General features: G+C 35.8%; 1 protein-coding gene across 5 annotated transcripts in view; it reads left to right on the top strand.

Annotated features, from left to right (window-relative positions):
- The window catches only part of PCSK5 (proprotein convertase subtilisin/kexin type 5), a 221,874-nt gene that overhangs the window by 131,685 nt on the left and 62,499 nt on the right, over nt 1-27,690 (top strand). For 3 of the 5 annotated variants that reach the window (XM_039361345.1, XM_039361354.1, XM_039361363.1), the window contains 10 exons: nt 3,388-3,505; nt 4,313-4,522; nt 6,752-6,888; nt 10,333-10,476; nt 10,917-11,019; nt 12,894-13,087; nt 18,335-18,419; nt 19,224-19,321; nt 19,773-19,902; nt 21,101-21,216. In XM_039361345.1, coding sequence (XP_039217279.1) covers nt 3,388-3,505; nt 4,313-4,522; nt 6,752-6,888; nt 10,333-10,476; nt 10,917-11,019; nt 12,894-13,087; nt 18,335-18,419; nt 19,224-19,321; nt 19,773-19,902; nt 21,101-21,216 — 1,335 coding nt within the window. Of the gene's footprint in view, nt 1-3,387; nt 3,506-4,312; nt 4,523-6,751; nt 6,889-10,332; nt 10,477-10,916; nt 11,020-12,893; nt 13,088-18,334; nt 18,420-19,223; nt 19,322-19,763; nt 19,903-21,100; nt 21,217-25,454; nt 25,990-27,690 lie in introns of those variants that run through there. The other 2 variants (XM_039361370.1, XM_039361380.1) reach the window with 2 other exon arrangements.

Here is a 27,690-nt window from a genome sequence, read left to right as displayed (position 1 = left end):
TTTAGTGTAATATTTCACTATTGTCCCCAGCTGCAGCCAAAAATAATAATTAAAAACCTGTTTTTCATAGAATGAATTACACTGATCAGACTGAATCCCTTTGCAAATGTACTATAATTCTTTTTTTCTTTTTCTTTTTTTTTGGCTGTAACATATTTCTTCAATGACAGTATCATAATAAGGTGTACGAGGAAAGTAAGCCAAGCAGTTTTCTAAAGCTAGCCTTGGCTGCAATCTTATCCTACACACATTTAGCCATTTACTGGCTAAAGCTATAATGTTATCCTATACAGTTTTATCAAATAAACTGCACTATTCAAAAACAGCATGGAGGACAGTGAGATTCATTTATTTTTCCTCCACAAGATATAAATAAACAGCCGAATAGCAGGGTTGTGAGGATATTACTTTAGAAATAAAAAATCATAGAGGAGAAAATAGGTAAATGTTTATAAATTTCTTGTTCAAACGTTACTGAAAACTGGTACTCGAATGTGGGTTAGCGTGTTGTTTCTTTGAACTGCTTGACTTGTTTGTTTGGCAATCCCAGGTTTAAGGACTTTCATTACTGTGGAGTTTAAATCATCAGGGTTGTTGTTTTTTTAAAAAAAAAATAGAAATGTAGTCATTGATCCCCAGAGGGACGTTAAAATAAATTGGTTAGAATAGTGAAGTTTTTTGGCCTAGACCAGTGTTTCTCAACCTTGACAATTTTAAGGCATGTGGACTTCAACTCCCAGAATTCCACAGCCAGCAATTATCTTTTACCATGCTGGCTATCCAGCATGGTAAAAGATAATTACTGCTGAAACTTTCATAGGTAATTGAAACAATTTAAGAGAATGAATGAATGAATGAATGAATGAATGAATGAATGAATGAATGAATGAATGAATGAAAACTGAATATTCCAGCCTTCAGTTTCCATATCTTTATTAAAACCAATATTTAATATAAAATATAAAAATTTGTATTCATATACCAATTCTAATAATACATTATTTATGAAGAAGTATTCTTCTAGAATATTTTTTATCAGTTCACTGCAATATTTGGTAAGAGGAGGAGGAGGATACTCTGTGCCATAATCATTGAAAGACATTTACAGAAGAAAGGGAACCTGTAAAGAATCTTAAGAGCAAGCAGAAAATTCTTTCAATCTCAAAGTGATAACAATAGTGACAGATCTGTTTTATAAAAATCAAGTATAAAAAGTGGTAAAACAACTGGATCCAAACAGGGGTGCCTTAATTTACAATCGCAACAACTTTTAACCAAAATTCCAATCCCAGTTGTGATCTTAAATTGAGGATTACTTGTATATAAATAGGGAGCAAACCTTATACTCAGTAGCACCGAAGATGTTACCTAAGCAGGTAATGAAATATATGTAAGCCAGGGATGGCAAGCCTAATCGCAATGCAGGCCATATGGTGACGTATTGGGAGTTTTTTTGCCTTTGCGGTGCCGGAGTGGGTGTGGCCTGCACAGGCTGAATGCAGCCTGTGGGCCGCCAGGTTGACATGCCTGATGTAAACCAATAACCAACTCAGAGATCACCAAGAATCCCTCCCAAAACTGTTTCAGATCACCATATATTCCATTATTTTTGGAAATCAACAACTTTTAACTTGTTTTCTTTTTTAGTAGAATTCACATGGGAAGTAATACATGTCAATTAGTAAATAAATATATGCAAGAGTTTGAGGATAATTACTTCCAAAGAAATTAAAAGAGAAAATTTTATATTTTTTAAAAAAAATCATGACAGAATTGGATAGTACTTTACCAGTAATGATTCCCTTTAATGAGGCAAACTTTGCTGGGATTCACGTGAAAAGGTTAATAATTTTTGTGTATATTATTCATGTGCAAGAACAGCTTTTTCAGTCTAGGACATAGGTATTTCCAAAAACAGTATGCCCCAGAGTTATGTTTTTCAGGCAGAAAAATGGCAATTACAATCTTAAGTGTTGCTTATAAGTCATTTCTAAGACATGACATATCTTCATGAGGTTCTAGATTTGGTTAATATCAGTTGAAATAACCCTCACATTTTTAATTTACACATACGTAAAAGGATAACTTTACAGTGTGAGATTGAATGGATGATTTTTTTCCCTTCATGATGCAAAGGATCAGTTAGTTTTAATAACTCTGTAATGTTTTCTCAAAATTGTTATTATTTGCTCTGTGAAAATGATGGGCTTGTTTTGATTCTTGCAGCTGCTTGGCCCCCAATCCATTTGATCAGAAACTTTAAAGTACAAAGCATTTCAGACAGCCATCCATCAGCTGTCTGGAACATTTCCATATGGAAACCTTAATAACTGCTCAACGTGCTACTTCTTGAATTGAATTAAGGAGGGATTATATTTAAATGTATATATGTGTGCATTTTTTAAATGGCAGGATACATCTGATCCCTACTCATTATTCATCACCAAAACCAGTTTGAAACATTAAGAGTACTGTCATTCATGGCAAATTAAACTAAACATTATAATATTGAGTGATAATCTTTTCTCAAGAATGAAAAAATGAAATTTTAAAAAAGTGACCATATGAATAGATTTTGGCTATTTTTTGGAGTAATACAAAGATCTTGCTTTTTAAAAAATAATGCGTATTTCTCCAAATAATCCATCAAATTTACAGATATCAGTCCTCAAAGTACTGGCAATTTATTTCCGTAACATGGAGAGCAGTCACAGTTCTATTCTTAAAACTTACAGTGTAAATTGTTAATAGAGTATTCCTTTAAGCCCATAATTTACCCTACTTTGGATACAACACTTTAGTCTGCATTATATTTGTATATCATTGATTAATAATGGTTTTCAAAGACATAACTCATATCTCTTATTTAATGCTTTGACAAACTATTAGCTAGATTTGCTAAATTATGTGTCATTAGATAAAGCCAACAAGACAAAGCTTAGGGCTGTGGGGAATTATAAATTTAACCAACAAAACTCAAGATGTATTTATTAAAGCATGGGATACATTAAAACATATATGCATTGCTTCCAAGAATTATTTCCCAGCACCTTTTTTCATTCTTCATTTATCTCGTTTCCTACAGCTTTCTCCATATTCCACTAAATTGATACTGATGTCTTTTACTAGCTTTGTCCAGATTGCAAAATCACATGGAGAAAAAGAAATTGATCATATATGTAGACATCAAGCCCAAAAACTACATTAATAATTAATATTATCAGACCAATTATTGCAGCTCTAACTGGCAGTTTAAGAAGACAGGATACATGTGATATGAAACAATGTATTTTTGAGGAAAAGGAATTAAATGGAGTATAGATGTTTGTGTTGTATGAAAATGAAAATAACTACTTTGAGAATATAATAATATTTTATGCTTTGTAGTTAGCCATTTATATGGATTTGGATTGATGGATGCTGAAGCTATGGTGGTAGAAGCAGAAAAGTGGACAACAGTCCCTCCACAGCATGTCTGTGTTGAGAACACAGATCGACAAATCAAGTAATATTTATTAAAGATATTGATCAAAATATTTACCCAGACTAGACTGGTGGCTAATTTTTTTTTTTACATGAATGTTTTTATAAGCTAGTTGTTAAATAGGATCTTCTTCTTTACTCTTTTGTTGAAAAAAAAAGCCTAATGCAAATTATGCTCAATAAGAGCTTGTCCATGTTGTTTGTGCATGCTCCATGCATGCTCAGTCTATGCATACTCAGACAATGTGAGGGAGCCTTTGAATTATCTGTGCCCACCTTTCAAAGGGATAACAATTAACTCTTCAGATAATAGATTCAGGAGCTTCAGTAGATTCACCAAATAGCTCTCACAGCTATGCACAAAAAAAGAGAGGAAAAAAATATGTATGACCACAATTGAGCAGTTGAGCCCAAAATTTCCATTGCTAAGGAAGGCAGTTGTCAAGTGAGTTGTGCCCCATTTTGCAAACTTTTTTTGCCACAGTTGTTAAGTGAATCACTGAATTTTTTTAAGTGAATCATGCCGTTGTCAAGCAAATTTAGCTTTCCCCAATTGACTTTGCTTGTCGTAAGCCATCTGGAAAGGTTACAAATGGTGATCACATGATCCTGGGTTAGTGCAACAATTGTAAATAAATACCAGTTGCCAAGCAAAGTAGTAAGCATAAAAATTTATCGTGAGTCACTTTTTACAGTGCCATTATAACTTCAAATAGACACTAAATGAATGGTTGTAGGTTGAGGACTAGCTGTGTTTCAGAGATGTTTTAGACATGATAAATTTACCATGTTCGGTAGATATTTAATTTGGCTTGTATTTTTCAAACAGAACAATACGACCAGATAATAGTCGTAATGGACCAGATAATGGCGTTCGTTCAATATACAAAGCCACAGGATGTGCAGACAATGCCAATCACCATGTAATATATCTGGAACATGTGGTGGTACGAATCACTATCACGCATCCTCGGAGAGGTGATCTGGCAATTTATTTAACTTCTCCTTCTGGAACAAGATCTCAGCTATTGGCTAACAGGTACTTGACCTTTACTTTTATGGAAGTTCACTTTCCAAATTGTGTGCACTTAAAAAATGTAGAAACTTTTTAAAAAGGTAAATTGAGGAAGCACTCTGAGAAAATGAACACATCAAGTGGAAATCTCAAATTTTGTCATGAACATTAGCAGAGGCAAGAATAACTGTAGAGTAATCTTCTGCAATAGTTTTTGTCAGATACTGGGAATGATAATTGCAAATTACAAAAGACTAGAATAAGAACAGTACTTCAAGAAAACAGTTGAAGGAAGAAATAAATCTTAATGTAGGGACCGCAGGCCGGTTACATCATATGGAGGCCACACCCACCCCAGCTCCAGCAATGCAAAAAAAAGTTACGATATGTCGCGACACGTCACATGACATGGCGAGTTTGACACACGTGCCTTAATGAATCTTTTCACTGTTCTTCCTAAAATATAGTCTGGCCTGTCTGTATGTAATCCTGACATGACTCTGAATTGCATTTGTGATACTTTTTGTCTTGATGCTCACAAAAGGATATTTCATTCTGGAGTATATTCTGGTCATAACAGGACTGAAAAAAAAAAGCATTGTTAAAGAATATAATCATACTAGTTGATCCCTGAACATGTTATATCTTGAAAGTATGTCTGGAATATAGCCCTATGGATTTAATCTAATTACTATCAGGTTCAAGAATTATGTTAAGCAATTTTGGTTGTTATTAGAAAGATACAGAAGACTTTCTCTTATCTATTTCTTTATTTAAATGCTCTTTAGATTAAAACTGGGCTATTATGTAAGTAGAAGATACTTCCAATTGAGCAAAGTGACTCTCCTCCCTTTTGTTTATTGATTCTTTTCTCCTCCTGAATCCCTCTATGAAAAATGCTATTCTAGAGAGCCCCCAAAGAGATACAAGAATACTTTGGACTGTCCCAAGTTTGGAACTGAATGGTTTGCCAACATATCTCTTTCTAAAGCAACCAGATTGCTTCATTATCAGCAGAATATCAAATGTTCGGTATTTTGAGAACATAATTATGGTTTGACTTAACTTTTACCTGTAACATTTACAAGCAACAGTTGACTAGACTAGAGATAAATTATTAATCCAATGGATAATGTTGTTTTCATGTTTTATAAAAATATATATATAAAAAATAGTGTTCTTTGTAGGTATTTGCTAAATTGGTTGTCACTTGGTGGTTCCTTCCTATTATTTGTAAAAGTGATGGCTATACTAAATGTTGTGCAACATTGTGATGCCATTATAAAAGAGTGGAGGCTCTGCCATGATGACACCAGTCAATTTCTAGTGACTGCATTTTCTTAGCAGTGCTATGGAAATGAATTAACATTATGTTTTTCCATTTCCCAATCTCACCAGTAAGCCTGAAATTCCCAAGAACTGACTTCTTTAAATACTATTAAGGCCTGATCTGTCTTAAGCTTGAAATAAACGATATGTTCCTATCTGTTCAGTCTAATACTCTAGAGATATAGTCCAAAACTTCTGACCAGGCATGGTCCAAATCTTCCATAAAATTTCTTATGGCATATCCCTTTAATGTAAGAATTATAGATAGATTCCCTCATGCTTTATGTATCTTCTAAAAGCTTACTATGATTATTTGACTTGTATTTTCATGCTCACTAGAACTCATACACTGTACAAAAATATTTAACTCAAGGCTCTGAAAATTTGTCTCCATGATCATTTGTATATTGACTTATCAATTCAGAAGCAACTGAAAAACATAAACAAAGAGTGTTTCACTTGACCCATATTTACTGCAGTTATTAGACATAGAAGAGGATATGATTCTGATTAATAATTTGGCAATAATAGCTAAGAGTTAAAGTTCACTTTCTTATTTCAAAAATTATGACACAGGTAGGTTAGATATGTTAAAATAAAATCATGTCAGACCATCTGAATAATGTCACTTATAGTTCATGATTTTCTAAACTTTTTAAATGTTTGTGCTTTATTATTTTAGATTTAATAACAATAGTTGTATAATTTGACCATTTATATGAGCATTTATCCTCATAAAAGTAGGGTCATAGCTAGTGGTTCCAAAATTCAGCATTACTTCCAGAAATGAAGAATCCCTATATTCTTTCTTTAAAGATATTGGAACCTGACACAAATCCATATAGATTATAATCAATTATACCAAATGAAATTTTAATGAATATATTTTCATGTTGTATTTATACATGTGGTTTTCTTTAAAAGGTTATTTGACCATTCTATGGAAGGTTTTAAAAACTGGGAGTTCATGACAACTCACTGCTGGGGTGAAAAAGCAACTGGTGACTGGATTTTAGAAATCTATGATACTCCATCTCAACTAAGAAATGTAAAGACTCCAGGTATGAACACATTATTCTGCTGGTTACTTACTTTACCCTTTATATATTTAATGTAGTATAGTTGTTGAGTTGATTTATAAAGATAAAATATTGTTTAGACTCAAAAAATTGAAAAGTCTTTTGGTATATATCAGGGGTGTCAAACTTGCAACGTCACGTGACATGTCGTGACGTATGGTGACTTTTTTTGCCATTGCCGGCAATAGGGTGGGCGTGGTTTCGCTATGATGCATCTGGCCCATGGGCCGGCAGTTTGACACCCCTGTTATATATCAAAGTCTCCCAGCATCAATACCTAGGGAACCCTGATATTAATCATCAAATGGCCTTTGCAAACTTAGCCATGACATCTGCTAGGAAGATTGGGTGACAACTCCAGCTGTGAGATGACTGGGGAAGTATTAACCTCCAATTTTGACACCATAAAGTGTTTTTTCAAATGTTGTCTACCACAGAGATTTAACTCACAACATTTCAACTAGAGCAGATGTATCAAACTAGTGGCCTGTGGGCCAGATGCATCACGCGCAGGCCATGCCCACCCCGGCTCCACAAAGGCAAAAAAGTCATGATATGTCACGTGATGCAATCGAGTTTGACATCTGTGAAATAGAAGATTCTGAGTCCCTTATAAAGCAGCTTCATATTTCTGTGCTTCTATGATGTAATAATGTTAGATAACTCAGCTGATTAGTTCAGGTGTAGTATAATTGAAATCACTGTGCCCCACCTTTTAGAACAGAGGTGTCAAACTGCCAGCCCGCAGGCCAGTTTCATCATTAACTGCAATGCAAAAAGAGTCACAATACGTCGTGATACGTCATGTGATGTGGCAATTTTGACACCTGTGTTCTAGAACCTTATGGCAAATGCAAGCTTTAGGGTTTTGAAACTCTTTCTCTCAATAGCTCAAAGAAAATGAGCAGAAGAATGATGGTAAGATTTTTTTTGTCAGCCTCTCTCTTCTCTTCAGCATCAGAGGAAGGTAATAAGAAAACCCTGGAGAAGTTTTAATTTTGCATCTCTTCCTTTTGGGTGCTGTAGAGAAAAAGACTTTTGATGGCTGCGGGAGCTAAATAAATTTTGATTGGGCTGTAATTTTCACTTCTTGATCTCAGCATTTCACATTAGCAAAAGTGAAGACATCAAATTGTTTCTGAGAATTAGAGAGCAAAAAAGTGGGGATGTGGGAATCCTCTTAGTAGCCTTATGTATAAGTCAGCATTATCCTGTCAGTTGCTTGTAATATATGCTATGCATGCAACCATATGCAGCACAATTCATTTTATTCATCTAGAATATTTATATAGCCTTGTATCTTTAATACAAGTGCATGGGCAGCTCACAAACCACAAAGTCACCATTAAAAACTCTGTGGCAACCCAGTGGTTTCATGTGATATTAAATAGGAATGGAATGCTTTAAGTAATCACAATTTTTTTCTGAAATTGCTATATGTCCATATTATTTGTCACTAGTATTTTTTAATTTAAAGAGAGATTGGTAGAACAAAAGGTTGTGCATTCAGGATTTGAAATATGTGGGAATGACCTTGGGAAACATGAGGAAGAGACATAGACTAGACCAGTGATGGCAAACCTTTTAGAAACCGAGTGCCCAAACCGCAACCCCAAACCCACTTATTTATCACAAAGTGCCAGGGGCACATCAGCATTGTGGTGCCCTTGGGGGGGGCAGGGAGGCACCTCCAAGTTCCACCTCTGGCACGCAAAAATCAGGGGTGCAAAAATGGGTCACTGTGCTGCAAGGCGCAAAAACGGCCTCCACACACCACGGGGTGCAGATACAAGGCGCTGCACCATGCAAGAACAGGGCAGGGCTAGTGAGTATCATGCAGGCACTAGCCCCGCCCTATTTGCAGCACATGGATGCTTGCAGCCCCGTGCATGCGTGCATGCATGTAAAATGCTTCCCCCTCCCTTTTCTTCCAGTCCGCCAATCGACAATGGTTGGTGACCTCTGCTCTACCACCTCTACTCGAGCTTGCTAGTCGACCGCTTCGCCTCCTTTGTGCTGGGCGGGGCTCCTGCTCTGGGCGGCGGTGGTGGCCTGTTAGAGCTGCTGCTGGCAGCGGTGGTGGCATGCGTGCCAACAGAAAGGGCTCTGAGTGCCACCTCTGGCACACCACCTCTGGCACGCCCCCACTGGACTAGACAATGGTTATGTAAAAGTTATCTCAATCTACAGAAGGAAAAAGGATATGAGAGTGTTCTCAAAAGGGAATTTCCCTACTTTTCTAGAAAGTAAAGTAAAGCAAGGGACAATGGTTTTCAGACTTGCAAATTTCTGTTATTGCAACCTTACAATAATGACAGTGCCAGTACTCATGGTTTATTCTTGTCGATACTACCTGTTGTCTGCTCTACCTCAAAGGGCTGACAGGATTGTACTGCTACAGCTATTTTGTGCAGAGTAGATTGTTGATATTAGTAGGAGTGAATATTTGGTTATCAACTATTTATTGATATTGTGCTATTGGTTGTAATATTGATTGGCTGCACAAGTATTCCTGGTGCTAAAAATATAAATAGATATTTCTTTTTCTCATGCCCAAAATTACAGAGTAGTCACTAATAATTTTATTTTCTGAATCATCTCATTTTTGCTGCAAATTCTTTTAGTTAAATATTTTCTTTAAGTGGTAGGGATCCAATTCACACATATACATTCATCATTTGTTCTGGTAGTGTTTTGCTATTTGTTCAGCAGTTCATCATTTGCAAATGAATGTTTTGTTTGCTTTGAACAGTATTATAACTGAGGAAATATGAAACTTTGCCTGTGGAATAATGTGTTTCAATCATGTGAATTCCCACACAACAATGCAATGCTAATGGGCCCATAGTAACTGCTTCCCTTGCTTTCATTATATTTACAACAATATTAACCACTCCATGCAGAATAATGAAACATTATAGCAGGGGTCTTCAAACTTGGCCCTTTTATGACTTGTGGACTTCAACTCCCAGAATTCCTAAGCCAGGCAAACTGGCTGAGGAATTCTGGGAGTTGAAGTCCACAAGTCATAAAAAGGCCAAGTTTGAAGACCCCTGGCTTAGAGGCTTAACGTCTAGAAAGATACAGAAAAGATGAATGAGAGGAAAGAGATAAATAGCAAACACAGCTCTAGTGAATCCTTTGTGGGGAGAGCCAGATGATCCTGCCACTTCCCAGAACAATTGCTCCTGCTGCACTTCCTCACAGGGCAGTTCATCTCAATAAGTTCTATCAAGAGGAAGGAAGAGCTCCCCCAATTGGAATAGTGAGTAGTAGAGTGTTTCTTCTCTTCTTCACTGGAGAGTTCATCCCTCGTGTCCTGAGCCAGATAGTTTCCACAGCAACAGGTAAAGACGACAGTTCTTTGAAATATGCTACCATAAATATTGAAGAGAATTTCATGTCTTCCCAATATGTTTCATCTAGGTAAATTGAAAGAATGGTCCTTAGTACTTTATGGGACGTCCATCCAGCCTTACTCTCCAAGAAATGATTTTTTAAAAGGCGATCGAGTACGCATGAGTGCAATTGAAGACCCTACAGAAGATTATGGAGTAGATGACTATTCAGGTAACATTAATTATTATATTTAAAATAATATAACCATTAATACAGCAAGCTTTTTTTTCTTGCTGTTTATCCATTTCTTCAACCAAGCCAGAAAAGCAGTCTCTAGAAACTTTGAATTCTACTCAATATTTTTTCTTATAACTTACGTACTTGTAGATATTTTGGATATTTGCACTTAATAGCTACTGTGAAGAATATTTTACAAGCCACTTTATATTTTCTTCTTTTTCTTCAACTTTCTTGAACTTTGCTTTTTACTTTATCTTCTTTCTATTGGTTTGTGTTATTAAAGCTTTTACCTTTTAATAAAAATCATATATATACTTCTATTCAGTATTTTCAGTTTTTTTAACTTTCAAAACCCAAGTTATTCGTTTACGATATGAAGTAATTTCTTTAAGGCCATAAAAATACAAGGATTCTTTGGTCTTTTTTCAAAGGTCCATGCAATGCAGAATGCAGTAAGATTGGATGTGGTGGACCAGGGCCAGACCATTGCAATGACTGTCTACACTATTACTATAAATCTAAAAACAATACACGGTACGAAACAGTTATTACTTCTCGCACAATGTGAATGCAATAAGCCAGTCTGAAACTAGTTGGAATTCCTATTTAGAAAGCTTTTTATTAGATCATACCAAGATGGCTTCATTTTCAGTGTTATCTCATTTAGCATAGTATAAAACATTTTATATCAGCTGACTATAGGTAGTCCTCGTTTAGCGATCTTGATTGAGACTGGCAACCTGGTTGGGGAAATGAAGCGGTTGCTAAGTGAATCAGTGACTGCGCTTTGGATTTCTTTGGCTTAACACCTGCCAAGTTGTAAATGTGAGAACTGATCCCAAAATCACTTTTGTGATTTTGCTATACTATAGGGTTGCTAATGTTGGAATGTCCATAGAGGGGTTAAATGAATGTTATTGTAGAGGAATTTAAAGCTGACCATTGGGGAAAGTATGAAAAAGCATTCACGGAAGAACTTGGACAAGAGATTATATAGTCCAGACATGAGAAAGAAATTCAAAATAACCCCACCTTGATTTTGTTTAAAATAAGATAGAACAGAAAGAAACTTGGAGAAACTTTCAAGAGTGATGTCACCTTTTGAGGTAGGCCCAGTCAAGAAAGAAATATGCAGGGTTTCTAGGAATGCTGCTTTGTTGTTGTAGGGAATAACAGCAGAATTTTGAAAGCCTGTCTAAATAACACATTAACATCGCTATCCGTTATATGAAAATACATGTATTACAATCTTAATGCCATATGTACATGCATACACACATCCTTCCTGCTATTCTCATTTCAGATAAGCAGTGTTATGGAGAGCACAAAGGAAGGAAGAAATAGTAAGCCAAAGAAATTAAAAGCATGAGTTAAGACAGCATTCATTATATATCACCATAGCCCTCTGACTTTACAAATCTGGGCAGAATTCTGCAAATGGCATTTATAGACATACTTAATAAATTCCCTAGAGATTTTGCATTCAGTTTTTCTGCCTTTCCCTTTATGCAAGGAAATCATGATAACATTTTTCCAATTGTCAAACACAGATGTAGTCTTCACCCCCATATTAACACCACATTGTGTAGTGATTCCATAAGAAAATCACATATGTTAACAGTTACACCATCTACACAGCAGCTTTATTTTTTCTTAACATTCTTACTTATTTATTAGTTCATTTTTTATGTTTTTCTTGGACAGTAACATTTATAGCATTTGTTTTACTTCCACTCTTCAACATATCACTTTCATTCCCATATAAATCTGTAAAATGTTCCTTCCAGCATTCCCTCTTAGTGTCATGCCAAATCATTTCATCACTTATTTTTAAATCTATTTGCTCAGTTGGAAGCTCCTTATTTACCACTTCCAAAGCATTTTATTATTGTCAAAATTATTCTGCATTTTGTTTTTTTCCTTCAATTGTAATCATGCCTTTCTGTCTTTGGATACATTCTTTGCAATATTTTTTCTCTCCATATATTTATCTAAATTCTACTTTATGCCACTTAAAAAAAATAACTTGAACATTGGAATACAGAATGGGAAAGAGCTCAACAAGGTTAGAAATACACACTTCAAACTTTTGAATTGATTTGCTCCAATGATACATTTGCTAAAAGATTTGCATCTTAGTTTTCTTAAATCATGCTCATCTAAAATGCAATTTTTTAAATCTTAAATATTGTGTATTTAGAGTTATATCCCTCTATCCAGTTAAGATTGGAAGTGAATTGAGGTATTTTGTTTAGATAAAAAGAATTGTTTGATTTATATTTGTATCTGACTCTAGTATCGGAAAACAATTGTTCTGCTTTTGTTATCCAAACAAAATTATTTGTTATCTGATTAATTCTGACAAGCTCAATACCATATATGTCTCTTATTATTTTTTTGCAATAAAGAATCTGTGTTCCCAACTGTCCACCTGGTCACTATAGTGCAGACAAGAAACGTTGTAAAAAGTGCTCACCCAACTGTGAAACATGTTTTGGAAGTCATAGTGATCAATGTAATACCTGTAAACCTGGTTACTTTATCAATGAAGAGACTAGAAGTTGTATTACCACCTGCCCAGAGGGCTTTTACCTGGATAACAGTAAGATTTTTTTTACATTATTCAATTGTTATAATATTCAAGGAGTTATAAAATTAAATGCGTACATGCAGTACATTCAATATAGTGCTGTTCATTTCAGTTTGAACTCTGTAAAATTTTAATCAGAACTTTAGAATTATATACCAAACAACTCAAATGTGTTTAAAAACAACCATTTAAAACCATTAAATAAAGCATAATAAAAATCAATTTGTTGCTTTGTGGACAGCCAGTTGATTGACTGGACAGCCTTGAAAATCAAATAAATAAATACATAAGTAAACAGATAAACTGTTATTCAAAGTTTGATGAAACAAAGACGACTATACGGTTTTGAAATATTATGTCAAACGGGGTAAGAACGATCTCTATAGCAGATTGTTCTATATTTATGGATAAGCAAGAAATAAACTTATCTCTTAACCAGAACACAGATGATTTTGCTTGTTGTGACATAGTAGAAAAATGGGGTTTAAATTTCTAAGTAGTTTAGATAGTCTTTATGTAATAGTATTACAAGTTTCTGAAATGGAGACAAGGAGAAGTATGATATGGTATGGACATTTAGGTATGGTATGGCAAGGTTAAACAGTTTATTGAAGGTGCCAGCAGTGGATATATGTAAAAACAATGCCAACAACATATTAGGAATAGTAAGAAATTATTTTGAAAGTATAGATGGCAATACTGTACTAAAATACCCATATCTAAATCAATGATGCAACTGCATCTGGAATATTATGTAAGTTCTGATTGACATACCTCAAAAAAAGATTTAGAGGAGCTAGAGAAAGTACAGAGAGCAACTAATATGACCAAGTAGCTTTCTCAAGGTTGCAATATTAGTGGCTTTTTAGAGCAGAAAGGAAGCAAATGAATGGGAACCTGATTGAGGAGTATAGAATTAGGCACATTGTGCATAAAATGGGAAAAAAAGAAGTTGTTTCCCCTTCCCCAAACACTAGAAACAAAGATCATCCTATGAAATTCAATCATGGAAGAATCAGGACAAAAGATTTTTTTTTTTACCCAACATGCAATTTTACTTTGGAATTTGTTGCTATGAGCTAAGGTGCCATCTACAAGCTTGGCTGGCTTAAAAAAATAAACTTGGGCCAATTATTGGAAATAATGGGGAAGGGTGACTACCTCTGAAGGCCATCTGCTGGAAAGCTTCCAGGCTAACTTATCCAATTGGTTGGCCATAGTGAGAACAAATTGCTGAACTAGATGCTCCAGGAGTGCAATACTGCTGGACACTGTTTATGCCTGCAACATTCAAGTAATCTGATTCTAAGGATAATATACAAATTCAAATTGAAAAAAATCATTAGAAAAAAAATCATTTTCATCCACTTTACCACCCAGTAATCACTAGGGAACAGTATATCTGTGTGTGTGTGTGTGTGTGTGTGTGTGTGTGTGTGTGTGTGTGTGTGTGTGTGTCAGTATATATATCAGTATATATATGTTTTCTGAGGTTTTCGTGGGTGTTTGTATGTAGGTCTTTGGTTATTCGGGTTTTCTCCCATGTAAAATTGGAAGTGTCTTGGCGACGTTTCGACGAAGTCCCATTCGTCATCTTCAGGCTGGTGTTTTCAGCTTCGTGCTTCGAGGAGCAATGTGTGGTCTTAGCTGTTTCTTCCTTTTAACTGCCATACCCCTTTTAACTGGGGTATGAACTGATTGGGTGGGAGCTTGGCTGTGCTCTGATTGGCTGGGGGCTTGGCTGTGCTCTGATTGGCTGGGGGGTTGGCTGTGCTCTGATTGGCTGGGGGAGTGTTCTGTTTGGGTGGGGGCTTTGTTGTGCTCAGGTTAGTCTGAGTTGCAGGGGAGTTTAAGATGGTGGGCTGTCTTGCTATTTTTTGGCTTCGCGTTCGTGGACATGCCTCATCTTCATGGTGGGTGTCAGTTTGCTTCATGTATGGATTGGAGGGGATTAAAGTGGCTACTGATGCAGCTGTGGTCTGGCTTCTGGTTTGTGGTCGTGCCTCATCATCGGTGTGGCTTTGAGTTTGCTTTTTGCGTGGATGTGTGGTGGTGACATCCTGTGTGGTTTTTGTGAGTGTGAGTCTGGTGTCAAGACTCCACATACAAACCCCTAAATACAGATCCCACCACCTACCTGGAAAAAACCACCAGATCCAAAATAAAAGCCTTCCCCATTAGCGAAGAGATCCAGCAAAGAATCATTCCCAGAGAGAAATCATCCAGATGCCCCAAACTCTATGGTCTCCCCAAGATACACAAAGAAGGAACCCCACTCAGACCCATAGTCAGCTCCATAGGCTCACCTCTACAAAACCTAGCCAAATTTCTCACCAAACAACTACAGCCCTATGCAGAATCCATCACCTCACACGTAAAAAACTCATTCCAGTTTATAGAGATCATAAAGAAACAAAACTTACAGCCCAGTGACCTACTCGTGATCTTTGATGTCATATTCCTCTTCACCCAAGTGCCTATCAAAGAAGCCTTGACAGCTATCCAAAACAAATATAACCCCCCCAAACATCTTAGATCTGACCAACCACTGCCTATCCAACACATACTTCATCTATAATGGACAAAACTACAAACAAACAGAAGGAGCACCCATGGGATCACCCCTCTCACCTGTAATTGCAAACCTCTACATGGAACACTTTGAAACCCAAGCTCTAGAAAAATCGGATCACAAACCCAAACTCTGGCTCAGATACGTAGACGATACCTTCATAATCTGGCCACATGGGAAAGAAAAACTGGACAACTTCTTCACATACCTCCACAGCCTACACCCCAAAATACAGTTCACCATGGAAACAGAAGCCAATAACCAACTTCCCTTCCTGGATGTCCTAGTCTAAAGAAATCCAATGGCTCCCTAGGACATACCATCTACCAGAAGAAAACACACACAAACAGCTATCTGCACACTCTCTCACACCACCAGCCAGCACAGATCAACTCATCTCCAGAACAAAACGCTTAGCTGACGAACAACACCTAAAAACTGAACTACACACTCTCACCAATGTACTAACATCCAATGGATTCCAAAGAAATAAGATTACAAACCTAATCCAAAAAGAAACCCTCACTAAAATCCAAGACAAAGAACAAGAAAACGGCAAAGCCCTCCTCCCATACATAAAAGGCACCACAGACAGAATCAGCAAGATCCTCCATAAACACAATATCAAAACAGCATTCTGCACAAACAGAAAAATATCCACCATCCTAAGAAACCCCAAAGATAAAATTGAATTAGAAAATCAAAGAGTATATGAAATCCCATGCACTGCTTGTCCCAACACATACATCGGACAAACCAACAGAAGAATAAGTGCACGCATTGAAGAACATAAGAACTCAGTCAAAAAAGAGGAACCAACATCTTCCCTGTTCCAACACCTTAAAGCCACAGGACATGAAATTGACTTTAAAAATACCAGAACCATTGCCAAAAGTGAACATTTTAATAACATAATAATCAGAGAAGCCATCGAGATAGAAAAACGCCCACACAGCATGAACAAGCGAGATGATACCTCCCGCCTACCAGCCATTTGGAAACCCGCCCTTATTGACAAACGACTCCCTAATACAAAAATGATACCAGACCCACACTCACAAAAACCACACAGGATGTCACCACCACACATCCACGCAAAAAGCAAACCCAAAGCCACACCGATGATGAGGCACGACCACAAACCAGAAGCCAGACCACAGCTGCATCATTAGCCACTTTAATCCCCTCCAATCCATACATGAAGCAAACTGACACCCACCATGAAGATGAGGCACGACCACGTACCCGAAGCCAAAATATAGCAAGGCAGCCCACCATCTTAAACTCCCCTGCAACTCAGACTAACCTGAGCACAACAAAGCCCCCACCCAAACAGAACACTCCCCCAGCCAATCAGAGCACAGCCAACCCCCCAGCCAATCAGAGTACAGCCAAGCCCCCAGCCAATCAGAACACAGCCAAGCTCCCACCCAATCAGTTCATACCCCCACTGGCAGTTAAAAGGAAGAAACAGCTAAGACCACACATTGCTCCTCCAAGCACGAAGCTGAAAACACCAGCCTGAAGATGACGAATGGGACTTCGTCGAAACGTCGCCAAGACACTTCCAATTTCTGCTATATAATTGTTATATAATTAAATATACAGGTAGTCCAAAATGTATTTCCATAATTGAGCCCAAAATTTATATGGCTAAGTGAGAAATTTGTTAAGTGAGTTTTGCCCCTTTTTACATCTTCTTTTGCACATTTGTTAAATGAATCACTGCAATTGTTAAATTAGTAACATGGTTGTTAAGTGAATCTGGTTTTCCCATTGATTTCCTGTCAGTAGGTTGCAAAAGGTGATCGTGTGACCCCTGAACATTGCAACCATCATAAGTGTGAGTCAGTTGTCAAGCATCCAAATGTAAATCACGTGACCATAGGGATGCTGCAATGGTCATAAGTAAAATGGTCATAAGTCACTTTTTTCAGTGTTGCTATAACTTCAAAAAGTCATTAAGCAAACTTTTGTAAGTCAAGGACTAACTATAGTATATAGTATATACATATTCCTATTTTTTAAAAAAATGAGTATCTGACATTACTAAGCAGATGTCATGGTTCAGAAAGATGAAGCTCTTCAAAGAACTTTGAGGCATTGTTTACCTTAAAGAATCTTTAATCGAGCAGCATAGATTCGGCAGGTACATAGTTGAAGCCGAAATCTGACTTCCCCTCCCTTCAGCACATAGATCAAAGCACAATTCCCTCCTACAACTAACAGTCATAAATCACATTCTCCAATTAGTTTGAAAAGCTGTCTTTCCACCCAGTTCGTTATCCCGCCATGCTTTATCAGCTCTTATTTCCATATTGTATGTCTAACTAACTCCCATCACATTCCTCCCACTCCCCCAATATCATCTAATCTATAGTACAGTACAGTATAAGAAAGAAAAAGGTTGCATCTTCATCTGTTGTCAAAGCAAGAACATCCAATGTTAGCAGCGTTGACAGCAGGTTTACTATAAGTAAATGAAACAAAGCAGGAGTTATTGAACAATATTTTTCCAGATGTAATGACATTTTGGAAATATCTTTATAATTACAAATTACAAATAATTTGGAAAAAAATGGTATGTAAATATTTAATTTAAATATTTAATATTATTTAAGTGTTAATTTAATGTACTTTTGAATATGATTAATCTTAATTTTCTTGTGCATTGAATTTCTTTTTAGATAAGATTGTCTGCCGTAAATGCAGTGAAAATTGTAGGTCATGCACTGAATTTCATACATGCACAGAATGCAGACATGGTCTAAGGTAAGGAAATGTTTGACTTTAATTAACATGATAGTGAAAGAAGTTTCTAATTTTCCAGAAAAAAAATTATTTCACATTATATTTAGCTTTTAAGTGAATTTGTTTACAACTATTTTTGCAAATGCATGTATTATCCTGATTAATCATGGATTAAAATGTAGAACATAAAACCAAAGCACGGTATTCTCATTCTGCAATATGTCTAATATTTAAGAATTATCATACAGAAAAAATCAATAATTTGTTTTTGTAATTGTTTCTATAATTTATTTAAATCCACAGTTAAAATATATCTTTGTTGGTTTTTAATGGCCCAAAAGCTTCTGAGTTTTTCAGATTCACAATCAGGCTAAATGATACAAAAATCAACGGTTCGAAGATAAAATAGGAAAGATTTCTTTAAAAGGCTAAAATTTTTAGTTATAGAGTTTGCAACTTATAATAGTATTCATTTTTCATAGATATTATAATCTGAATGAATTAACTATTGCTAGATGTTGAAAGCTGTCAGGTACCAGAAGCAATACTGAAACAACTTTTTAAAAAAATTAAAAAGACACATGCAATTCCACTCCATCTGAAGAATTATGTTACTCCTTCAACACTTTTCTGGTACATATATATACTTGCTTGTACTGATAAAGAAAATAGACTGAAGTTCAATACATCAGTTATAAACACACCTTAATCAATGAGTCTTTAATAAGTGGCATAAATGGCGCTTATTATAATTCATAAATGTATTTTCTCTTCCTCTTAGATTTATTAGTTGAAATTACCTAAATCTCCTTGTGTTTTTCGTAGTTTACAAGGAACAAGATGTGTTATACGCTGTGAAGCAGGCAAATATTATAATGGCAGAGACTGTGAGCCATGCCATCACACCTGTGCTTCTTGTGAAGGTATTTCTAATATTATTTTTGTTCATTAAATAATTTATGCCTACAAAATAGAATAAGTATTAAGCTTTGTAGAAAGGCACAATGCTATCATAAATATGAAATGCAGGTTGTCATTAGGCCATGCTCAGATAGTACCCATTGATCACAGTATGAACAGCTTCCTCTTTCTTTGCTGGATTAATAAAATTATCATCAATATTAACAAGAAAAAGAAATCTGAAACAAACCAATAGCAGTTCTAGCAAATCAGTGAGACTCTGAGGAGGGATTAGCCAGTATAATTGGTTGAGCTTTAATATCTTTTTAACATTCTTGTTTACATGGAACAATACCACTTTTCATCTCTCCAAATTAGTAATCACTCTACTAAATTATATAGGGAATATTTACTATTTATGCTTTATTGAGGATACAGCACTTTTTTATCATTTTTGTTCTGTTGGCTTTTGAGGCCCAGGAGCAGATGCTTGCATCAATTGTACAGAAGAATATTTTATGGAGAATGGAAGGTGTGTGGTAACTTGTGGCACTGGCTACTATTTGGATCACTCATTAGAAAATGGATATAAAACTTGCAAAAGGTAAATGGTTATTATGAGCTATGTTACATTTTAAATCAGATGCAAATTTCCCCCCATTTTATATGTGAACCATAAAGGTTACTTAGCAGTTAAGATACTGGGTTTATCAGCTGGAAAGCCAGCAGCCCAGGTTTGACACTCAAGTACCATGCAACGGTGTAAGCTCCCGTCTCGCACCAGCTTCTGCCAACCGAGCAGTTAGAAAGCATGCAAATGCGAGTAGATAAATAGGTACCATTTTGGTGGGATGTTACAGCGCTCTATAATGTGATGCTGGCCATATGACCATGGAAATGTCTTTGGACAGCGCTGGCTCAGTGGCTTTGAAACGGAGATGAGCACTGCTCCCTATAGTCAGCAACGACTAGCAGAGTAAAATCCGCAGGGGACTCCTATATGTGAACCATAACTAAGTAAGAAAATGAATTCTGCTGAAAATGAATTCTATTTTCTAAAAATAATTCCTATTACTCAGCTTTTTAATTATCCAAACTTGTACCAAGCACTAATAACAATTTCCTATTATACTATATTAATGAAGCTTTTGGGTATCCAGAAACCTTTGAAATATTGCTAGGACATCAAGCCAAGGTTAAGATGGTGGCAGAGAGTTAGGCATAATTTTTGTGAGGTGGGAAAATGAGATTGTGCTCTGTGGTGAAATTGTACAATGACCAACAGTCTTACCATATACAATTAGTCATTCACAGGTAAGAATTCTTCCCCATCAGTCTCATTTTTTTTCATCCAGAAACCATGGGTTGAGACTCAGGAGGCATCCTGGAATTGGTTGTCTAGCTAAAAAGGGGGAAAAAATTAAGTAATTTCTGTAAATGCCTTCTAGTCCCAAAACAGACATGTAAAAGGGAAATTGATTAACTGAAATTTCTGAGCAACCAGGTTATTTGACATGGCCACCAGATTATGGTTAACTTTGTGGAAATGCTGGAGGCATATACAGTTTTCTTTGTGTATGATGAGCCTTCAAGATCTCAGAGGCATAAAACAAGAGCAAAAAAAGGGTTGGCTTATGTGATTCCAATTATCATCTTTGCTATGTTATTTTCTGTGTTAACATCCCGATTATAGAATCTTGTGTTAATTCAAATGAGAATTAAATCAAGCTGTATTTGATGATAAGACAAATAATCAACATGGATCCTAGGTATAACTTGCTGGATTTTTTTTTTTCATTAAGATGTGATGTCAGCTGCTTTGGGTGCAGTGGCCCAGGAGAAAGAAACTGTACAAGTTGTCCAAATGGCTACATCTTAGACACAGGTCTCTGTGTAGTTGGTCTTGTCTGTAAAGATGGTAAGTGCTTTTTTCCAACTATTTTTTTTTTATTTTTTCCTCTGTTTAATATTGTTTGGACTTTAAAAAATAATCTCAGGAAAGTTTAACTCCTGTATTGTTTTTTCTCCTAATAGGAAAACACAGGCTATCTTTCCACCTCATCATTCTCATCTTTTGTCAATAAACTAAAAGAATAGTCTATTTTCATATATTTGCTTAAAAGCTTCCGAAAAGAAATGGAATGTACAAACAGTATTAAGAGATCTAACACTGCATGAATGAAAGAATAAAAATAGATTTTTAAAAAACTGCACAAAGAAGCCCCAAACAAAGAGAGAATCAGCTGCTGAAATTGTCCCCCAAAAATTTCCAAGTATTTCCAAGTGGGAAATACTTGGAAATTTTAATGTTGCAAATTCAAAATATAAAAGAATTGCAATAGTGGCGAATATCTGTGCGTAGGTGTAGGATGAGGGTGAAGGTTCATTCTTTGAGCTTATGGGTTGGTTTCCAAACGTTTCATTACCAGGCTAGGTAACATCTTCAGCAGAGTTTAGGAGTAACGAAACATTCAGAAACTAACAACCTTCATGCTCATATAAAAGAATTGTTATTTATTGTGGAAGATGCACTTCTGCTATAGTGTGTGAGTATATGTATCAACTCCCTGAAAAAAATTAGTATCCTCAACCAGAAACATTTGGGTTCCTTTCAAGCCTTTCACAGTATAGTGGATTCCTCATTCTCAAATGTCAGCTATCTTAATCCTCCAGATGTGTTAGAAAGATTCAAGTATATGACAATATCAACAATATTTGGAGACTCCAACTAATCCATTGCTCCCCAACTTTTATGGCTTGGCGGCCTGACTGGGGTGAGGGGGAAGGGGAACGGCTGTGCGAGCGATGGGATCACATGTGCGTACACACCTTCACTCATGCAAGAAAGAGGAGAAGACTTTGGGGCACATTTTTGCACTCCTTCAGGCTTCTCCACACCAAAAGATCTGAAGCAATGCAAGATTGCTCCTCCGAAGCCTTTTGTCCTTTTGCAAGAGCTTTTGGCGTGGAGAAGAGAAGCCTTTGAGGGTGGGGTCTCCTGCTCCTTCAGATTCAACAAGGCTGCCTGACACTCCAAAAGCAGATTGGGTGTCCTGCACAGGGAGCCTCGATGAGTCAGCAAAACTGAGCAGGGCGCACTCATCCCACTCAGCCTCTGTTCTCACCGCTCCACTTTTGGAGCATTGGAAGCAGGCGGCTTGGCAGCCTGGCTGGGGGAGGAGAGGGGAACTGGGAACACAAGCAGTGAGCTGGTACACACATGCATGTTCACAGCTCCACTCAAGAAGAGAGAAGAGAAGCACAAGTAAAGCTGCACTCGCATACCAGTCCGCCTCTCACATGGCCCGGTTCTGAATAGGCCACGGCCCAGTAGTGGGCCATAGCCCAGGGTTTGGGGACCCCTGAAGTAGACTAATTATGGGGTCAGGTATGACCAGTACATCTATGTACTGGAGAACATAGCAGAAAACAGAAGCAGGCTTGGGAATGAGTATTAGGATTTTTCTACAGGGATGAGCAGATTTCACCAACTGTTTATGAAAAAATAATTTAAGAAGGCAAAAGCCATATTGCTATTCCTAGAAATGATCATCGTTGTAAATGATCTATGTAAATGTTGTAACTTCTTTTAAATTTATTATCATTTTCTTTCCAATCCAAAGGAATCTTTGAAGAAATTATATTGTCTATCTATCTGAAAATAGAAAAGAATGTGGCCAAATTTGGACTTGGGAGAGAAGTTGACTAAATAAATAAATGTTTGAAAATGTGCCAGATCTAGCCAAAAATTTCTACCAACTTAAGTTTCTTGATTTTTTTTTTCCCCTTCCGGTTAAGTGATCAGAGCAAAATGGCTGTTAAGGAAATGGGCAAAAAAATTTTACAAGCCATGGCCTCTGTGTTTTCTCTCTCTTATAAAGATAGGCTGAGATAGTGGAACAAGCAATAACTTCTAGTTGGTTTCATTAATATCCAGAGTGAGTCAGCTGCAATAAAGATACACAGTGGTGTAGCAGACCATAGTGCATCTTGTTAAATCCTTTTGTTGAATGGAAAGAAATTCATACAGGCTAATCAGCAAACAGTGCAAGTTTACTAAAAGAATTTTAGTTTTGCGTTGTTCAAATACCTGTAAGCACCTTGGGGTAAGCATCAAGTAGATTAAAGAAACACTACATTCATGCTAAACAGTACAACATCTCAGCTTGTTTTAATGATGTGCAAATTTTTGCATTGACCTTTCATTTCAGATAAGTTTGTCTCTCATCTGCCGTTACAACTGCTCCTATGCTCAGTTTTTCATATCACCTATCATTGTATGCGACCGGCTTTTCTCCTTGTTCCTTTCATTGTAGCTGAATGGTTTTTGACAACTTACTGATCAACTGTGTGATCTGTTTTTTTTTTAACCTCTGTTCCTGTTCTGATTGTTTTATAACCTGTCCAGGTGCTCTCTTCATGATTTGTATCCAACAATTTCCTCCAAACTGAAATACTCTATTCTAAGATGTCTAACTCATATCCTGGCTATTGCTTCTCATGACATTCTCAGAATAATTTTAAGCTATATTTGGGATTGAAGAGAGGAGTTTCCTGATACTTGAGGGAATCTATGACTTGAAATCAAATTATTTAAACCACAGTAAACCCTAAATTGAAATCCTTTAGAAGACCTCAAATGCACAGACACAATTTGTCCATAAACTTTAAGTTTCTATACATGGATAAAATCCCTTTTTCCATTTATGAAACTAATATTCATAAAATACATGAAATATGCTTCTATAAAAGACATTTGGATTTAATGGATATCTACTTTCATTTCCCACTGGTCTGTTAAATCAAGGTTTTACTGTACAACTACAAGATTTTTTATGATCACAGTAATATATGCAGAACTCTGAATTTACAGAGAATTAATGTATGCATTGTGCTAGGCCCCTGCTTGTGATCCCTTTTAGTTTAGTTTTTAGTTAAGTAGCATTTAAAATGTTGCAAGATTCTAAACAACATAGTGCTTTCAATCTCAATTGCAATACACGCAAGTGCTATCAAGAGCATCTTTATGTTCAATGAGCTTCACAGCATTTGCCACTAACAATGAATTTCAGAAAACAAAACTTCAATATTTTTCATGCACACAGTAGTTTCAAGAGTGATTTTATTTTTTTCCTTCTCCTTATTTCATAGTTCTCTTTTTTAAAAAAGCATGTATAAAATAACATGCTTTTACACACAGTAAAATTTCTAAACCAACATGTATTGCAATATCCCTTTAACTGACTGACTGGAAAAAGTGCTTAGCAGCTTGGATTGTGATAAACAGGACAGCAGATTTATCTAAATGTGGGATTGGACTTAAAATCAGATTGAAAACTCATGTTCTTCACAACAACAGGATAATATTCAATTTGCCCTTTGAATCATCCCAATTGCAGCCTCCAATCACTCTATAATAGAACTGGGGGTGGGGTCGGGGATTAGAAGGAGCTGCCTAGGCTACAAAAAAATCTATTTCCACTGGCAAATGCTCTTCCATTGGCAACTACTTATCTCTGGATTTTCCCCAAAGTGAATGATCAAACAGTACTGTCCACCCAACTTATTTATTATCCTTTGTCTTAAATTGTAGGAAAATTATGCATTACACCCTGAATCAGACTAAGATTTTTCTCCATAAAGTAACAAGTGAATAAGTTAAAAAGATATGGTTGAGATGCACATAGTAAATCACGCTTTGCAATTGCACAAGTGAGCAAGGGAATCTTCACTTTAAGCATTTTGGGGAGCACAAACAAAAAAAAATCAGAATACTATTCTATTAAATTTGGTATGATTTAAATTCATGTGTATATTCTTGTGTGTTTCTGTTTAATATTCTTTTTTTAATTCATAATACTCAATAAGATATCTCTGACTGCATTTTTCACTGTTTTCTAATATTTCTTTTTCTGATCTCTTTTTTTCTTCTTACATAAATGGATACAAATCACTCCTTGCTACAACACAATTTATTTTCCTGAATGCTGTTGTGACTGAAATTCCTTTTGATGGAAACCCAATTTCCTATTTGCTACCTGCTCCTGATCGATCTCTTCTATCAAATTTGCCTGTCTGACCAATTAAATCTCCCTTCTACTTGACACCATGTTGTTCAAAACTCAACCTCCTTCCACTCTCTATGACCTCCCGAAGCAACGGAAGAATCTTGGGCAGAAGGTGGCTTCTGTATGCTAGTGAAAAAGAATAATCTTTGCCAGCGGAAAGTACTTCAGCAACTTTGCTGCAGAACATGTACACTAAAAGGCTGATTTGGCTTCTCTCCAGGCATTCTTGTTCCTGTAGACTTATAGATTAATCCATATTATTAAAAATGGGGGAACCCTCCCAAACCCCCTTTTTTCCCCTCTTTCTCTTTCTCCCCTTTGGGGAGGCAGTGAACTGTATATTGGAACTTCAAATACAAAACTACAACGAGCCTACCTTTCATTACTGGGTGTTCAGAAAAAAAACATCTGGGATCACAGTGTCAGTAGGGTGTGACCAAAGCATTTGATGCCAAATTAAAGTCATTCGACTTCCTGTCAATTTAAGGACATGCCTGGATATATATTTTTTTTGACAAAAAATCTGCTTTCCTTTTTTTTTCTGCTTGTTTCCCTTGAAGATGTGTAGAGTGCGCCAACAATACAGCACAAGTTTACAATGGATTAAAACAAAACAAAAAATATACTTGCATTAGTCTTTTTTTTTTTGTCCTAATGTAATAAGAATGAGATGAACTCTAATAAGACACTCTGAAAAGAAATAACATCTTTTGTTGCAAACTCATGCTTTGCTTGCATTATAGTGATGTCTGCATTTTTTTTTTTTTTTTTTTAGTCAGATCATATGTTGGGTAGCGTTTGCTTGGATTCATTTTTTCAGTTAAATTCTCCAACAACTTTTCAGAATTCTGGCCAGATCAACCAGTATGTTTTGAAAGATATGTTTCTAAGTTTTAGGGTGTTATTTTGGAATGAATAAACTCTGAAAGATGCAAGTTACCCCCCCCCCTTTTAAGTGTAGTTTGTGTGCTTGAATCCACAAATATCCATAAGCTAGACTGTGCACTTGTAAAACTTTGATACCAATATATTTCTTTGGCTATGGGCCATGACATCAGATCAGGCAAGTTAAATATAAAAATTAAATGAAATAATTTTAATAAATAATATCTAATTTAAGTGAACCAAATAGTCTATCAGGAATCAAAAAAACAGTAAGTAGCAATCAAATATTAGTCCATATAATATATATCGAGAAATATGAGTAGACCAAATTAATGAACAGACCAATCTCAAAACTATTTTCAGCAAAAATATATATCAGTTTTTAAAAAAGAACTTTCCAAAAATCTGTTGATATTTCTCTTTACCTATTTACTTTTATGTACATTTATGTTTATCATTTATATTCCTTTAGCTAACATCAGATCCTTCCATTGACACTTTCTGAAATTCAATTTTTTCCTACCAAATATTTCATACATTTATTAAACTGTGATGCATACATGGATATGCCAAATATTCCACCAAATAGTATCATGTTTAGTAAAATAAGGTCTATAAACAGAGCTTGTGGGATTTTTTTTGCATAAAAGTGAATAAAATGAGCACATCCATTATCACATATCCATGTATGGATTTCAATATCCCTTCAGGAAGTAAGTATAAATAAACTCGTGTGGGTTACGTTATATGTAGTATGCTCGATACATTCATAATATATTGCTTTCTGAATAGAGTAATTCTCTGGATTTCAGCAATTCTGAAAAATGAATAGATATGATATTCAGATTACAATGGTACTATTATAAACATTTGTGTGATTGATACCTTTAACTGGAATTAATATACTAAACCAAATTTTACTCTTAATGTGCATGCATTATCAGTATTCCATCAATAGTGAAATAATTTGTTATTATTGTGCAATAATAGAAAACTTAAAGTACTAAGCCTAAAGCTTTTTTGCTACCATATAATATGTAGAGAAAATCCCAAAAATAAGTTTCAAATTTCATAGTATATTTTCTATATTATATTTTAACACTAAAAATAGTATTAAAATATAATTTGTGCATTCTTTTAATTAACATTCAAAACATTCATGTATCAGAAAATTTAAGATAATTCTGCAATTTTTTATTGTTTTCACTGTATATAGCACAGATCTAAATGAAATAAAAATGATTTATCCTGAAAAAATAGGGCTTCCTGAACATTACAAATTATATAGAAATGAACCTCTTTTCTGTTTAAATAAATATACACAAAAAAATCATCTAGCTCAGGGCTTTTCAACCTGTGGTATGCGTACCACTTCTGGTACATTAATGAGTGGCAGGTGATACGCAGCCCTGCCTAGCCAGGTGTAGTGGGGGAGGGAA

Source organism: Crotalus tigris, unplaced genomic scaffold (genome assembly GCF_016545835.1).
Source record: "Crotalus tigris isolate CLP2741 ecotype Arizona unplaced genomic scaffold, ASM1654583v1 scf7180000017585.4430047, whole genome shotgun sequence".
In the NCBI taxonomy this organism is placed as follows: Eukaryota; Metazoa; Chordata; class Lepidosauria; order Squamata; family Viperidae; genus Crotalus; species Crotalus tigris.
This window is presented reverse-complemented; position numbering and strand designations above follow the sequence as displayed.